We start from the raw sequence: 15,859 nt of genomic DNA on the forward strand, positions 1-15,859 counted from the left end.
TTTAAATAAAAAATTTTAAAATATGTTTTTGGTTGTAGATGCACATAATATCTTTTTAAAAAATTATTTTTGGGCTGGGGATGTGGCTCAAGCGGTAGCGCGCTCGCCTGGCACGCGTGCGGCCCGGGTTCGATCCTCAGCACCACATACAAACAAAGATGTTGTGTCCGCCGAGAACTAATAAATAAATATTAAAAAATTAAAAAAAAAAAAAAAATTATTTTTATGTGGTGCTGAGGATCAAATCCAGTGCCTCACATGTGCTAGGCAAGTGTTCTACCACTGAGCCACAACTCCAGCCCATCATTTGTCATCCTTTCCTAATACCTATGCACCATCATTATTGAGCAACAGTGGTTCTATATTTTCTTATGTTGTCCCCTTTGCATGGAACCATTGCGTTTCTATTTCCAATTTCCTTGTGACTAATAAACAAACTCACAATTAAAGATTCAACTTAGATTCTCCAAGAACCCTCTTCTGATCCCTCTAAGTTAGAATTGAATACTCTGTCCCATGTGCTGTTAATATTTTATGTAAAGAATTCAATATGTTTTGTTTCACTTGTATATTTGCATAGATGTTTTTTGAGCTAGACTGTAATCTCCTTGAGGGTAGGTACCTCTCATTCATCTTTGTATTCCCAGAATTTAGTTCAATGCCTAACACAAATTTTATTAAATGACACATCTTCCCAAACTCTGTTCTAGTTGAAATAATCTATGTATGGTCTGAAGAGCCTACTTTTGTTAACATGTCTTGTTTAGTACTCAAGAGACTGTACAATGTGGTGGTGGAGAGCATGGCTTTTGGAGTCAGAATGGCTGAATTTGAATTCTGCTTTAGTTAGTAATTGTGTGAATCTTTGCTAAGTGTTCTAAACTCTCCATGCCTCAGTTTATCTACACATAAAATGGAAATAATAATGACCACCTTTTAAGTATTGTTGTGATGATTAATCATGTTTTGACTTACAAAAGTATATATAAAATTCTTAGAATAGAAATTGGGAAATACTAAGCACTTAGTAATTTTAGCTATTATTTTGATCATTACTTCAACTTAAACTTGCTTCTCTTATTAGCTGATCTTTTGAGGAAATAGAAGCCAAATAATCATTTTGAGAATTAGAGAAAATAATAATTAAATACTCCAAGAATCCAGAAACAATTAAAACCTAGTCAATAGTAATTCATTAACTCCTGTTTTCAAATTTTTAATCTTTTTTTCTATATAGATAAGCTATGGCAGCTCCAGATTTTGTTTAGTTTTTTAGTCAAACAAGCACAGTTGGTTAAGAATTTTCCATTTTTCAGGAGATTGGCAATATTTTTCTGTGGCATGGTAAAATTTCTTCTTTCTAGAGTTTGACTAGTAAGAATATTGATTAGACTATGCATTTCAAATTGCTGGATTTGATCTAGTTAAAAGAGGAGTGGAAAAACTCAGTGACCATCAAAAGCATTAAAGGAATGACTGTTATACAGGTATTTAGTTTCCTTTTATTTCCAGGTAGGAATATTCTCGGGCTAGTGTTTGAGCTATATCTACAGGTGGCTAAATCAAAGTCTCACATTTTCTTTGCAATAAGGTTGCCTGATCATCACTCTGTACAGAGATGAGAGGATTAGGAAGCAGTACCTTTTATGAAAGCCACTGCACATACAAGCACACACAAAATCATAACATCACAGGTTAGAAAAAAATATTAACATAAACAGTAGATCTTAAGTTTATTTCTTCACTTTTAGAATGAAAGCACAGAACCTTTGAATTCATAGTTACTTAAAGACTGAGGCTAACCTGCTAGCAGCAGGCTAAGAGATGAGTGCTAACATCAAGGAACAGCTGTTTCCTTGTTCAAATAACATCCCTTTATGTATTGTTCTCCACCACCTCCGCCCAAATATCTACTCGACCTATGAAACAAACAAATCACATCATGAGCAGATAACCCCAGGCTTCAAATATGTAATCTGACTGTGGCCATCAGCAACCAGAAATGAGTTTCTTTCTAATCAGCTTTCCATCAGTTCTCAGTCACTCATATAAAGGAGTCTGGGGAGGGGAGGATTCTCATTGCTCTTCAGCACCAGGGTTCTGGACAGCACTCCGAGCAGCCTGCAAAAGCGCTTGTCCTCTTCCTCCCTGCATCTCCACCAGAGCTTCTATTGCCCCTGTAGGCTCCCCCTGCTGCTGAGAAAAAAAATTACATTGGGATTCATGCAGCCAGCAATGATGATGTTTTCCAGTAAATACTGGGCAAGAAGAGGGTTTTCCTTGGATTCAGCGGTGCCTGAAGAGCATCAGCTCCTTGGCAGCTTAACAGTGAGTACTGGACACCTGGCATTCAAGAGCGTTTTCTAGGGCTACGCTCTAGTCTTATCCTCATCATATGGACACCTGGTGTAGAGTAAATATACACACCTTAATTCTCTGCTTCTCTTTTGTCTGCCTCTTCTCTTCATAAAGTAAAGCAGATGTACTTCTGCGTGCTAAATAAACTTTCTTTCCTCAAGGTAGAAGTGTCCTAAACATTAAGAAGGAGAGTTTGTATGAACCAATGTCCCAAATCCATAACCAAAAAAAGTATGTAGAATTTTGAAAGCCCATTTATTATGAGAGGAATAGGGAGATGAAATAGATTTCTATGGTTTCCAGAAGCTTATAGTGTGTCCTACACCCACTCCAAGTCTATGAAAACCAGTCATTAAACACAGAACTAATATTTTGTATTCTTGTTTGTAGGGAAGTGCAGATTTTGGAATAAGAAAAAATCAAACTTGGTTCAAAAGTTTTCTTGAATGCCTCACAATTTTATTTTATTTTTTCCTTTTTTTTAGTACTGGGGATTGAACCCTGGGTGTTTGACCACTGAGATACATCCCCAGCCCTCTTTATATTGTTTTAGAGACAGGGTTTTACTAAGTTGCCTAAGTTGACCTTGAACTTGCGATTCTTCTACCTCAGCCTCCTGAATAGCTGGTATTACAGTTGTGGACCACCATGCTTGGCTCATTACTTCATTTTTTTTTTCTTTAGTGGTGCTGGGGATTTAACCCAGGCCTTGGGCATGCTAGGCAAGTACTCTACCGATTGAGCTATATCCCCAGCTCCTCATTACTCCATTTTTAATTGATGCAGTTGTGTAAGCAGTATTCCACTTGAGAGTTTAAAGGAATTTTTATATTTAAAATGTTAACAAAATTTTAAAAAAACAGTATTTGCAGGATTTTAGATCCTGATTTGAGGTAACAATCATGGGATTTAATAAAAATAGTAGTTTTTATTTCACAGCAATGAAATAAAAATATATCCAGGTTCCTAATCATTAAAAATACTAAATGACATTTCACTCATGTACTATCAGTGTTCACCAGCCAATTCCAATTCAGTTTGTCATAGAAAAATCTGTTTTAATATTGTAGCTTCAAATATGGGCCAGAGGATGCATCATACTGGTATCTTATTATGTGTAAAAATGCTGAAAAGTAATCACAGCAACTTGTATAGAACTATTTAAATCAATTTGTGAAAATGAGGCCAAAAATGTAAATAGATTTTCTAACATTTAAATATCTGAATATTTGGATGAGATATTACATCGAGGAATTTTGAAGTTATAATGAACTTCTAGAAGGAAAACAAAGAATACTCAGAGTAATGGTTAATGTATGATCCTTTCATATTAAAAGAGGCACTTAAATATCTGAGAACTGTGTGTTATACTGTGAGGAAGAGGCAGATGTTGAGAGTACAAAGACATTTGAGTTTTTAATCATACTGTCAAATATCAATGTCTATATAAAATTCTTCTCCCTCAGGTTATAAATAATACAATATCCATTTTAATTACATATAAATCTAGTGAGGCAATACTAATGTATGAAAATAAATCCAGTACAGAAGTCAGAGGAAGAAAATGGCAAGTCACTGTTCTGTTGGTTCCATATTAAATATACACTTCTCAGTTTCATCAGGACACAATGGATGGGTGTGGTTGTATTATATCATCATTTTCCAGGGAGATAGTTCTCTGTTTACCAAACTCTGCATTCACATATAAAGAACATGAAACAGACCATCACATTTTCTCATTGTCTGTTACATGAAAAGTTTCCAGCTTTTTTATTCTGCATTTATGACATTGTGATCTGAGTTGTTAGCATTTTTCATTTTTGTCTTTAGCTAATGGAACTTTATTACTCAGATTCTACTGTTTCCTCCTAATAGCTAGCTAGTTTTCTTCCTTCCTTCCTTTTTCTTCTTTTCCTTTTTATTCATGGCTGAATTGTAACAGTCACTTTTCATATACCATCTTCTGACAAAGATGGCCTCTTTTCTCAACTTCTTCCATGTGTATTTAGATTTACAATGACAATTCACATTGACAATGTGGATCTAATTGCACAAAGCAATCAGTTTCAGTACATGTTCTGACGTATTCAGGATTAAATGGATATTTTGTCTTAAAAACTTAATTGAAGCTAAATTTACCATTGTCAAAAATACATACATGTTCTTACTTTTGCTATGCTTAGCAACCAATACAGTTTCCATAAGAATAATTCCACTAGGCTAAAAGAGCAGATTTCGTGCTGTAAAATAAACCTAGATAAAGAAAGGCAAGGACTATTTATACATGATAGTTTATACTTAATGATGATCAGATTTTTGTTGCCATTAAAGTGAAGCAAATCTGATCTCCCTTTTATTTCAACCTCTAGACTTTACATGCTGTCTTGGAGTACTGGAAAATAATATCCCTGAGTAAATTAGACCAATATTTAAAGATGAAAGTTATGAGTGCCCTGGCAACTTCACCTTGAGTTTGAATGATTGGTGGGGCTTCTGGCATATGAATGGGATATCTAGCTGGGGTGGGAAAATGATGATAGAAAACTCTGGAATCCTAACATATTGTGTGTGTGTGTGTGTGTGTGTGTGTGTGTGTTTGTACTTTCTTGAAGCTGAATAAAGCTAACTCTAGCAAGAATGACGACAAGAAAGGCAACAAGGGAAGCAGCAAAAGCAATACTGCTGCCGAGAGTGGCAAGACAGCTGTCATTTTCTCCTTGAAAAACGAAGTGGGTGGATTGGTGAAAGCACTGAGGCTCTTTCAGGTGAATATAAAACATTATCACATAACTTTTAAAATGACGGTGTCTCTGGTGACAAACCTGCCATTTGCTACAAAACATTACTGAGTCAATTTCCAGATAATGTGGGGAGAGATTCAAAGGAAACCAAACTTCATGAAGCCCTACAGGAGGAATTGATCTCCCAAACAATGAAAGAAGCACACTCACATGAACTGTGATTTATTAATTAAATTAATTCAGAATTAGCCTATTAGGAACTTAAAGACTATTGCCAGGTAAGAAAATCCGCAAGTTAAAAAAGTGAACCTCACACTTGGAAATGCAAACACCAAAGGAACCAAATGGGGTATCTTTAAAAAACATAAGTATGAAGTTTGATTTGCACCAAATCTGTGATTTGGGACCCCAAGAAAGAGCCTGGGTGGAGATAAACCTAGGAAAACCTAGAAGAGCTATTGCTTTCTTGCCAATGTACACTGGATGGATTCTCCAACCATTAGTAAACATGCTCCCTTACAAATGCATTTCCTCTGGGGACACTGGCTGTTGATTAGAGCTGTGAGATAAGAAGCCTAGCTGCCCTTGATGCCTTGGGCTGCTGTGCAGAGAAAAGATAGTTGGAGCTGCAGTCAGGGGATTCAGACCTGTGTTCTCCTGGTTTGGCTAATCACGAACTGCTACCTGAGTTCAATTTCTTTATTGGTAAAGTAGCAGTTATAATTCCCAAATGACTGGGTTGTTGGGATGAAATAATATGAGTGAAAATGCTTTGTAATGTGTACAGATATGAGGCATTATCATACTTCTACGATGATCACAGACGGGGAATTAGCAGCCTGATTTGGCAACCATTTCCTTGTTCCCTTTTAACCTTGAAGAAAGGATCAGGTATCATAAACAGTGGTAATGGAAATCTGGGGTAGTATTTTATACACAATTATGTCATCTCAGGCTGTGTCCATACAGTGCCCAAAGGAAAACCAATTCAATTAGACAGCTAGGTATAGTGGAAAAATCCCTGGAGAAGGAGTTAGCAGCCTGAGTTTTTACTCTGCCATCAGCTAGTCATGGGGCCTTAGCTAAGCCACTTAACCCATCTGGACCTCAGTTCCCTAAGGCTAAAAATATCTGCTTCAACCAAAGGACATTAAAAGTCCAAAGTGATATAATGTATGTGAAATCTCTTGAACCTTGAACTTAATCTTATTTATATTATCAGGCAATTTAGAAAATAGAGCATTATTTTCTAAATATTAAAATAATAAAAAACCATTTGAACAATTTCCCATAAGACTTGTTTCTTTATACAGGAGAAGACTCTGTCTGATCCAATTCTGGCACTGAAAGCTACTTATCCTGCTCCTATGCGGAAAATTCTGAGCTCATCCAGGAATTGTACTGATAATCAGGGTGTACCATCTGGAGTGATGGGGATGTATTGCTTATTGGTAGTGAGTTGGGATGGAGAGGAGAACCTAGTCTTCAATTAATTAAAGGGAAAAGAAGGGGAAATTCAAACCTGATTTTTAAGCATGGAATTACTATTTTCCCTGTCATCTTATTATAAGGAAATCCATCTATCTCAGAGTGATAGTTGAATAAAGCTGGCCTGGAGATTGCCAAAAGAGAACAGTTATTAGTAATCCCATTTGGGAGTGATGATGATGATGATGATGATGATGATTATCCTTTTACATTTTTTTAGTGATACCAGGAATTGAACCCAGGAGTTCTTAGCCACTGAGCCACATCCCCAGCTCTTTTAAAAATATTTTATTTAGCGACAGGGTTTCACTAAGTTGCTAAGGGCCTTACTAAGTTGCTGAGGCTGGCTTTGAACTTGTGATCATCCTGCCTTGGCCTCCCAAGCATCTGGAATTACAGGCGTGCATCATTGGGCCCAGCTTATTTTACCTTTTGTTTTGCCTCCTGTGGTAAATATTTGTTTTTCTTTTGCTCCCACAGATCCTCTTTTTGCTGCTTTTTGTTCTTTTCCTTCAATTTGGCTATGCTTTGGCTAGTATTTCCCACACCTCAGGCATTTTCATACAACCTTCCCCCTTCGGCCTGCCATTTGTATTACTTTTTTTAAAAAAAGATTTATTTAAAAGGTTATTTTAAAACTTTATTTCAAAAGGAGGCTTTATATCACTATAAAATCAGGAGTTTGGGTTTTAGTTGTTTTTCAGAAACATATAAAAATACAAGATAAAAATCTTGGGATTAGATGATAATGTAATAGACAAAAATTTTCCCAAAATACTCATGCACCACCAGTGGGATGTGAAGCACTCTGGGAAACAGTGATGCTCATAATTATAAGATATTTTATATGGCCCTTTATATATCTTAAATGCTCTCTTCATTTTTAATGAGACTGGACAAACTACACAGAGGCATAACTATACAGGTCTCTTACTAATAGAGATAATAGTTTGAAAAATATTCACATGTTAGTCAAAGAATAAGAAAATTGTCTTTTCCTTTGTTGTGGATATTTGATACTTTGTTGCTTCAGAATCAAACAAGGAAAGCATTCCTTTTACTGTGACCTAATTGTGACTTGGAGATATTTCTTATGTAACAGGAAAAACATGTCAACATGGTCCACATTGAATCCAGGAGATCCCGGCGAAGAAGTTCTGAGGTTGAAATCTTTGTGGACTGTGAGTGTGGCAAAACAGAATTTGATGAGCTCATACAGTTGCTGAAATTTCAAACCACCATTGTAACGCTGAATCCCCCAGAGAACATCTGGACAGAGGAAGAAGGCAAGAGAGGGTTTTGCTTGTTGGGTGATTTTGCAATCTGACAAATGTTGCAAGGGGCAAAATGCAATCTGTGAGCTAAATTTTGAATCTGTACTGTGTTTTCAACAGAGCTAGAGGATGTACTGTGGTTCCCCCGGAAGATCTCTGAGTTAGACAGATGCTCTCGCAGAGTTCTTATGTATGGTACTGAGCTTGACGCTGACCACCCAGTAAGTGTCTGGTGAAAGAAATTTCACACATGCTTTTCCAGATCCTCCCAGGTGCTGGGGAATGGGGAGGAGCCTGTGCCATGTTTCATCACATTGTAATGCTTTATTGCAGAGCAATTTATTATTCATTCCCCAAAACTGAGAACAGACCTTCAAAGGATAAAGCTTCCCTATACACGTGTTAGTTGTAAGCAGGTTAGAAAGATGGCATTTTCACATAGCATTTATTTTTTTAAAAGGGTTGCATAGAGGAGGAGATTCTATACCCTGGAGAATATTTCTGTGGAATTAGACAGCCTGAAATATACTTGCAGATGGTGACCCTTGGAAAAACGATGAACTGAAATTGATCACACCTTTGGGAAACTAGGGAGGACTAGGTGTGATGGGGCTCAGTGAGAGAATAAAATTCTTCTTGCCATTTTCCTTGACTGGAGGTAGTTAGGAGCAGAGTAATGTGGTTGACTTCAGTCTCAATAGAAAGTCAGAGGGTTTTAAAATAAGGCTGTGATGGAGGGTGTATCTCTCCCCACATCTACCCTGAATCTATCTACCACCATTCTTTCCACTACTCCAATAAAAATGACCATTTTTAAAGAAATATGATGCTGGGGTAAGAATTTCCCATTATTCTTCCCCCTCCCCTCTTTACATCAGTTTTTATTTAACACGAGAGACCTGGAACTTCTTTATGGTCAGAGTGAAGTACAGTTAATAGTCTGAGAGATGTAAGCAATGCGCCTATTCATTTTAAACACTTTTTCCTTCTCTAGTCTCCCTTGTCTAAAAATGGGCAGATAAAAGGGTGAGATCCAAGCAGATCAGTCTTGCTTATAGGAAGCCTTTGTGTTATGAAAGCAATAGTTTACAGATATTCATGTTATTGAAATGGATAACATCTGGGGAAGGGGTGTTTGAAGCATGACCACACACTATGCAGTGTCTAAATATGGGTATAGTACCAGCAGAAGAAGCAGCAGCAGCATCTGAGAACTTGTTTTAACCAGTCCACACTTAAGTTTGAGAACTGCTGTTTTAAAGGAAACTATGAAAACTTCACCCCTAGGGAATTTTTCAGACTAGCCAGTCATTTAGCATAATACATCAATTCAGACCAATTCAAATATACCACTTGAACAAACCATCAAAGGGACCTAATTCAATTACATTGTTTTTAAAAGCTAAATTCATGCAAGGACACAGTGTGTTATATTTACCAGCACACACTAAAATGTCAGACTATTTACAAGAATTCCCATGTAAGTCTCCTGATCATTGGAAAACAATCCACGAGTGCCTTTAATAATCATCCATTTGTTATCTTCCCCTTCTCCCAACCCCCGAGGAGTCAGAGTTAACTCAGAAGCCTGATTTAAGAGATTAGCAGGACCAGGGCTTCACAGACACCAGCTGTTATCTTGCAGAATGACCTTGGCCTAGTCCCTCTACCTCTGCGCCCCAAGTTCTTTACGTAAAAGTGGAAATAAAATTCTTATTGACCTCAAAGGGGTGTTTGAAAATCCTTGTTAATAAAACAACTGGAAGGCATTTTGGCAAGAGTAAATGCTTAATTCCAGTAATGGAAATGCTGTATTAAATCATCCAGATCAATGCCTGGACAGTAAAGGATTTTTCGATAACCTATTTCCGAATGCTCCCTTTAGTCTAGTTTGAAAATTACTCAACCTGGAGAAAGGGGTTTAGACATTTTCTGGAAGAACCACAGGAAGTACTGACCTTGCTGAGAAAAAAAAATTATTCCAATACTAAGAGTAAATTTTCCTGTGCTTAATTTTATTCCATTACTCCTAATTACACTCACTTTATGATACCTTCTCTTATTTTCTGTGCAACCACTTGAAATAATTGCAAGTACTTAGAAATCCCCTACCTCTCCTGTCATTTTTTTTTAACCACATGCATTTCTTTTATAAGCACACCAAATGTTCATTATGCAAAATTTGATATTGGTAAGTTGGTGTGTTTTTAAGCTAACAAAAAGTTGTCTAGGTACTTTTGTGTCTTGAGAATAATCTTAGTTCTGAGATAGACACAGGGATCCTTGCAACAGGGCTAGTTCAGAAAGGGCTTGGAATATATCATGCTGCTGGGTGGAGTTCCCAAGAAATGGTTAAATATCTAGATCAGTGGCTCTTAAGCTTTCATGGAAGAATCATCAGGAGAACTTTTAAAAATGCAGATGGTGATTGGGCATTTCTAGTGAGCTCCTAGTCAAGCCCTACTGTGATGGGGAGTTGGGGACCATACTGAGTAGTCAGGATCTAGACTGGGAAGGTCTTTTAAAGTGTGGCTCAAGGTCCACTTCTAAAATGCTCATAATATCTTGAGGATTACCTGAAGCCCACCAAATGGGAACTCTCAGGGAAGACCCGGGCATCTGCATGTAAGTGTATCTGAGAAGGTTCTGATGAGCTCTGAGTGTAAGAGCTAACAGTTTTAAAGATACTGATGCCAGGGCCTCATCCTAGAGAGCTTAAGTTAGTACCTCTGGGAATATGGCCAGGTTTGGAGTACTAGTTAAAGCTTTCCAGGTGATTCTAATATCTCACCAGGGTTGAGCTATTTGGGATGGCTACTTGAGTGTCAGCTGGTAAATTGAGCTGGGTGCTTTAGGGTTCAGGATGGGTCTTGAGCTCCCTTCGATTTAAATTGAAGGTGGGGTGGGGGGGAGTTGTTTAGCAGGTATTTGCTGGGTGTTAGGATTGCCAGATTTTGCAAATAAACATATATGATGCCCAGTTAAATTGGAAAAATTTGTTGTTTATCTAAAATTGAAATTTACCTGGACATCTTGTATTTTATCTGGTAACACTGTCCCTGCTGTAATTCAGAATGGATGGGCAAGGAATGCTATGTCTCTGTAATCGCTAGTGCTGATTACTTTGCCAGTCATGGTTCAATCCAGGAAGCTCTGGCTCGCCCACAACATGTGCATAATCACTGCCACTCCAGGCTAATGAGGCATGATGAGTACATCTCTCTCTTGCGTCCCTGGAAAAGGTGCAGGTGTTTGCTGAGAAGAGACAGTTGAGATTCTTCTGGAAGCCCAGCAGATTATGATGCTGTTACCATGGTGTCCAGTCTGGCAGGAACCAGGGAACAGGTGCTTCACTGTTCACAGGACACTCCTTTTTGTCGTGGCCTACTTTCTTTTGAAGGATAAAGTGCTTGGATTTCTTGTTTTCCTACCCCAGGTAGTCCCGTTTTACTAGTGGGTATTGAAGTGGACTTTCTAGCATGTCTGGTTCTACCTTCTACAGCAGGAGGCCCTTTTTTTTTTTTAGGTCACAGACCCATTTGTAAATGTGGTAATTATGGTCACAAAAATTTTGTCTGTAGACATTTTAGCCTGCCTATGGACCCCACTTAAAAACTCTCAATTCAGAGCTGGGGATATAGCTCAGTTGGTAGAGTGCTTGTTTAGCATGCATAAGGCCCTGTGTTCCATCCCCAGCACCACAAACAAAAACAAAAACAAACTCCCAGTTCATAGCACAAGAAAGAAAGTTCTAGCTTCTGGGTAGAGGATGTCACATTTCTGTAGGTACTGGGGTAATCTCAGGGCATTTTTTTTCCTCTCCCCTCTTTAATAATGCTCTTGTTCTTGAAAGAAAGGGCATTTTTCATTACTATCCAGCAGACAGTCCTGTGAAGATTCTTGGCCTTGAGGCCCATTCTCTTTCAATTGACAAGAGAATGGGACCATTTCCTAGTGTGTTTGGAGGTCCTTCTTGAACAGCCCACCTTGTAGGAACATCTGTATTGCCACAGAGGTGGTCTAGGCCTTTGTGAGCCTCATCCCTGTTCTTTACTGTCAACCCCATGGTCCCCGAGGCTTGTCTTCTTGCTTGGCTTCTGTCGCCCGAGACCACTGCTTCCTAGTCAAAATCCTAGGGGGTTGCTTGGGTTGTAGAGGTAAGAAGTTAGATGCCAACAATTCCTCCTGGGCTTCCAGCAGCTTGAAGAAACCACCCTGGAAAAAATTGATTGTCTGAAAGTATGGGAAGGAAAGGAAAATGGGACGTATGGTGGCAAGAGGAGAAATTGTTGAGTACATCAGGAAATCCTCTCAGAAGGATTCCACTTGACTGAAAAATGACAGACACAGTATTTAATTTCCCGAGTGGATGATGTTAGATAAAAACCTTGAAGTTGGCTAAGACATATAAGAATTATAGTAACTCAGAGTGGAGTGGAGCTAACCTGCTTCCCTGTGCATTAATCCCTTACCAATTTTGCATTGTGTGGCTGCAGTCATAAAAGACAGTAAAACGTCTTTAATTTATACTAATTTGGGGATCTGATGATTATTCTGGAAGACAGTGTTTTTAATAAATGTTACATTTATTAGTTATTTACACAAATCATTAAAATTAGGTTAATTCACTGAATAACAATGTTACAGAGACTGGTTTTAATGAATAGGATAAGATTAACTTGTGATTAAGATCAATTACATGTAAATGATACTTGAAAACTAAAAGATATGGTTCAAAATATCAATTTGCTTAAGTAAGCCATTCTGTTTACCTAGGGGAAAGGTAAACTGTAGACTGAATTCCCACATATCCCAAATTGGTAGAGCCTAAGTTGAAATTGCCCAAATCGAAAGAGGTTTTACTGTAAGCACAATTTGCCTTAGCCTGTGTCACCAAGTCGGTCATCTGAGGATAAGATTTACATTTGAATTGAACATTCAATAAACACCACAGTAATTTTCTTTTAGCTCTTCTGCAGCTAATTTTTCAGCACTTTGTTAAATAACTTAATCTCTTTTCTGTTTAAGGGATTTAAGGACAATGTCTATCGACAGAGAAGGAAGTATTTCGTGGATGTGGCCATGAGTTATAAATAGTAAGTACCTGTATAAGTCTTTCTTGTCACTGGCTGGTTAGGAAAAAACACATGCTGTGTTAAACAGACCTGTCTTCTCTTCACTTTAACTTTGCAGAAGGCAGACGCGAACCATTTTAAACATCACCAACTCCATAGGCTTTAAATGCCAACACTGATGTTTGACATCTGTGTATAATTGTAAAATAATGAGATCTGCGGGCCACATGCCAAGTTCTACATTTACACTATTGTGTTCGCAGCTCCATTAAGGCAGGAAACCATTTCTGTGCACTCTGCAAGGCTTGGAATCTGTGCTTTAGTTTTAGTTTTGACTTGACTATTCAATAACCCCCTTCAATGTCCATCTTTTCCAAAATAGAGGATTCAGCAAGAACAGAGGAAGGGGTCATTTAAGCAGCCATAATTGAAATATGTTCTGAAAACTCTATTTCTGGAAACTGATGGTGGTGGCAGAGGGGGGGTGGGTGTTGTGGAAGAGTTTCATAATCCCAGATCAGGGCTGGGATAAAAGTGGAGAACCTCACCTTTTGGGGTGACAATTGTATGTAATGGATGAAGGCAAGTAGCAGTGACAGGATAAGTTCATGAGTATGAAATAAATTTGGGAATAAAATATAAAACCATGCCTGGTAAAGGAAAGATACATTTTTACTCTAGTTAAGACTAGATGAGAAGTTTAACTGTCCTGACAGGAAAATTTTGTCTTTGGTGAGAATTTAGGATATTATGTGTGTTACTGAGGGCATCAGGATTGCTTTTTTTAAACTTAAAGAACTATGATACACAAATGCTTAAAGCCAAGTGAGAGAATTTTGCAGTATCTGTTGGGTCAATTATTTGCTCATCCTTAACTTTCCTTGATGCTTGCATATTCTTCCCTCCTCCTCCCAAGCCCCAGGCATCCTTCATCCTTTCTTATAAAAATCCTGTTAATGAGAACCAGAATCCCTTGCATATGCTTTTCCACATCTACTCTTTTCCAAGCAGTCTGTTCCCCTCTATACTGTGATTTTCCACCCCTTGCCACGTCAGTATGTGCATGGCTTGCCCCAAACCCAACTTCTTGTCCCCTTTTGCCCTCAGTACTTCTTTTTTATTCCTGCTTCCAGAGTTTCCCAGCCAAACTGCCAAGGGAGGACCCTGAGGGGCTGAGCTCACTTTTCACATCAGGCCCTGATAAGTTGTTGTTGACCTTAAGATTGGCTCCCTTTGGTTCTTGGGCCTTCCTGTGGGGTCAAGTCATGCCCATGTTGAGGGATCCTTAGATGGTTGTGGGCAAGGCGGTTCTTTGGGGCATGATCTGTCCAGGACATGGAAAAAGCTAAGTATTGGGCAGAGCATATAGAGACTTAGAGTTTGACATAGAATTTTGTTGGCATGATGACTAAAGGTCTAGCTCAAGTGTTACTTTTTTTCTTCTTTGGAGGGCCAGAAAGTGAACAAAGGCAAGCTGATGTAGTAGTGATATATAAAGGCAGCACAAACCATGGACAACCAGTTTCAAGGAGTACTGCTCATAGGGAGTCATTTGCTTTTAAAGAAAATGTATTTATATGGAGAGAAGGAAAAGAGCATATGGGTGAAATGATGGAAGGTAAAGTCATCAAAGTGTTAACGAGCATTTGCCACCTTCCCATAGCTTAAGAGTGAAACTGAACTGTGGTGTCTAGGGGGAAGAAAGTGGAAACAGGATGTTGGAACAGGTGGAGGTTTTATACTGAATTAAGGAGGACTGGGTGGAACTGGGGCTCTTGGAATATGGGCCCACCTTAGACCGGTGGGGAGTGCTCAGGCCTAAGGCATGTGGCTTTTGTAACTGAATAGGAGACTGAGGCAGGCAGGAAACTGCCAGCTCATCATTTTACAGTGATCATTTTCCAGAAACAGAAACAACTCTCAAATAACTCACAAAACTCTCCCTGTTGTCCTGATAGTAGAGGCCAAATTATATCTGAAGGCTATTTGGTAGATATAGAATCAAAACAAAGGGTGTTTGCCTAGGAGGGCTTGGAATCTAGGGACATTATAACCTGCTCCTTGGACAGGGCTGAACCCAGACCAACTAGGCGGAATAGCAAAGTGCTTAGAAACTGGGGCACTGGAGTGGACAGTCTGGATTCAAGTGCTGGCTCCACTGCTTCCCAGCTGGTGGCTCAGCCTAGCAGCAGGATCCATCTCATGGGACTGTAGTAAGGATTTACAAAGAGATGCATGTTCTGTGCTTAGTGCCAGGTCTGGCATGTTATCCATGATGATAATTGTTAATTATCATTATTGTCTCCCTGCCACCTTTTCCACAGGCTGCCTCCTGTTTGTAGTTGACCTACTCTACTTCAGCTGTGTTAATACCATGGTTTGTGCTGCCTTTTAAACAAATATAACGTTTTAACAAATATAGCTCAAATATCTCCAGAGGTATTCCTTGCAGGAAACTCTTTGGTTTTCCATCAGTAGACTGTTGGGTACACTGATGCTTTTCATGCTGACCAGTATCTCTCTTCATGGAAAGATTTCATAAAAAGCAATCACATTCCCATATTTGTTTGTGTGAAAAAAGCTGTCAAAGTACCAATAACAAGTTGCCTTGGGTGCTTCTTGTGAGTGGATGGAATGAGGAAGGTGCCTATCAGGAGTAGGAAAATCAAGAAAATGTGAATCCAAGATTTGTGGGAAGTAGAGAGCAAAGGATCCTTCCTGAATACCCCTTATGCTGTCGTGGCTGAGGTTTCTTGGAGTGTGAGGGTGGATGAGGTTAGTCAGGTATGTGCATTCTTGCCAGCTCATTTCTGGCCTCCTTCAACTGCTCTGGTGTGGTGGGGGGAGGGGGATGAACTAACACATTCTAAATGAGCCTTGGCCTTTGTCTCCAGTTTGCCATTCGACAAGTAAGCTTTCCTTT

General features: G+C 38.7%; 1 protein-coding gene across 1 annotated transcript in view; it reads left to right on the forward strand.

Moving 5' to 3' along the window:
* Nucleotides 1–245: 245 nt before the first annotated feature.
* Nucleotides 246–15,859, forward strand: part of Tph2 (tryptophan hydroxylase 2) — a 93,676-nt gene continuing 78,062 nt past the window's right edge. Inside the window, exons 1-5 of the mRNA XM_046430716.2 lie at nt 246–2,328; nt 4,971–5,123; nt 7,690–7,873; nt 7,982–8,082; nt 12,890–12,957. Coding sequence (XP_046286672.1) covers nt 2,224–2,328; nt 4,971–5,123; nt 7,690–7,873; nt 7,982–8,082; nt 12,890–12,957 — 611 coding nt within the window. The 5' untranslated portion in view covers nt 246–2,223. The remainder of the gene's footprint in view (nt 2,329–4,970; nt 5,124–7,689; nt 7,874–7,981; nt 8,083–12,889; nt 12,958–15,859) is intronic.

The sequence above is a fragment of the Marmota monax genome, unplaced genomic scaffold (assembly GCF_021218885.2).
Source record: "Marmota monax isolate L192 unplaced genomic scaffold, Marmota_monax_Labrador192_F-V1.1 WCK01_AAM20220418_F8-fsc00056, whole genome shotgun sequence".
Lineage (NCBI taxonomy): Eukaryota > Metazoa > Chordata > Mammalia > Rodentia > Sciuridae > Marmota > Marmota monax.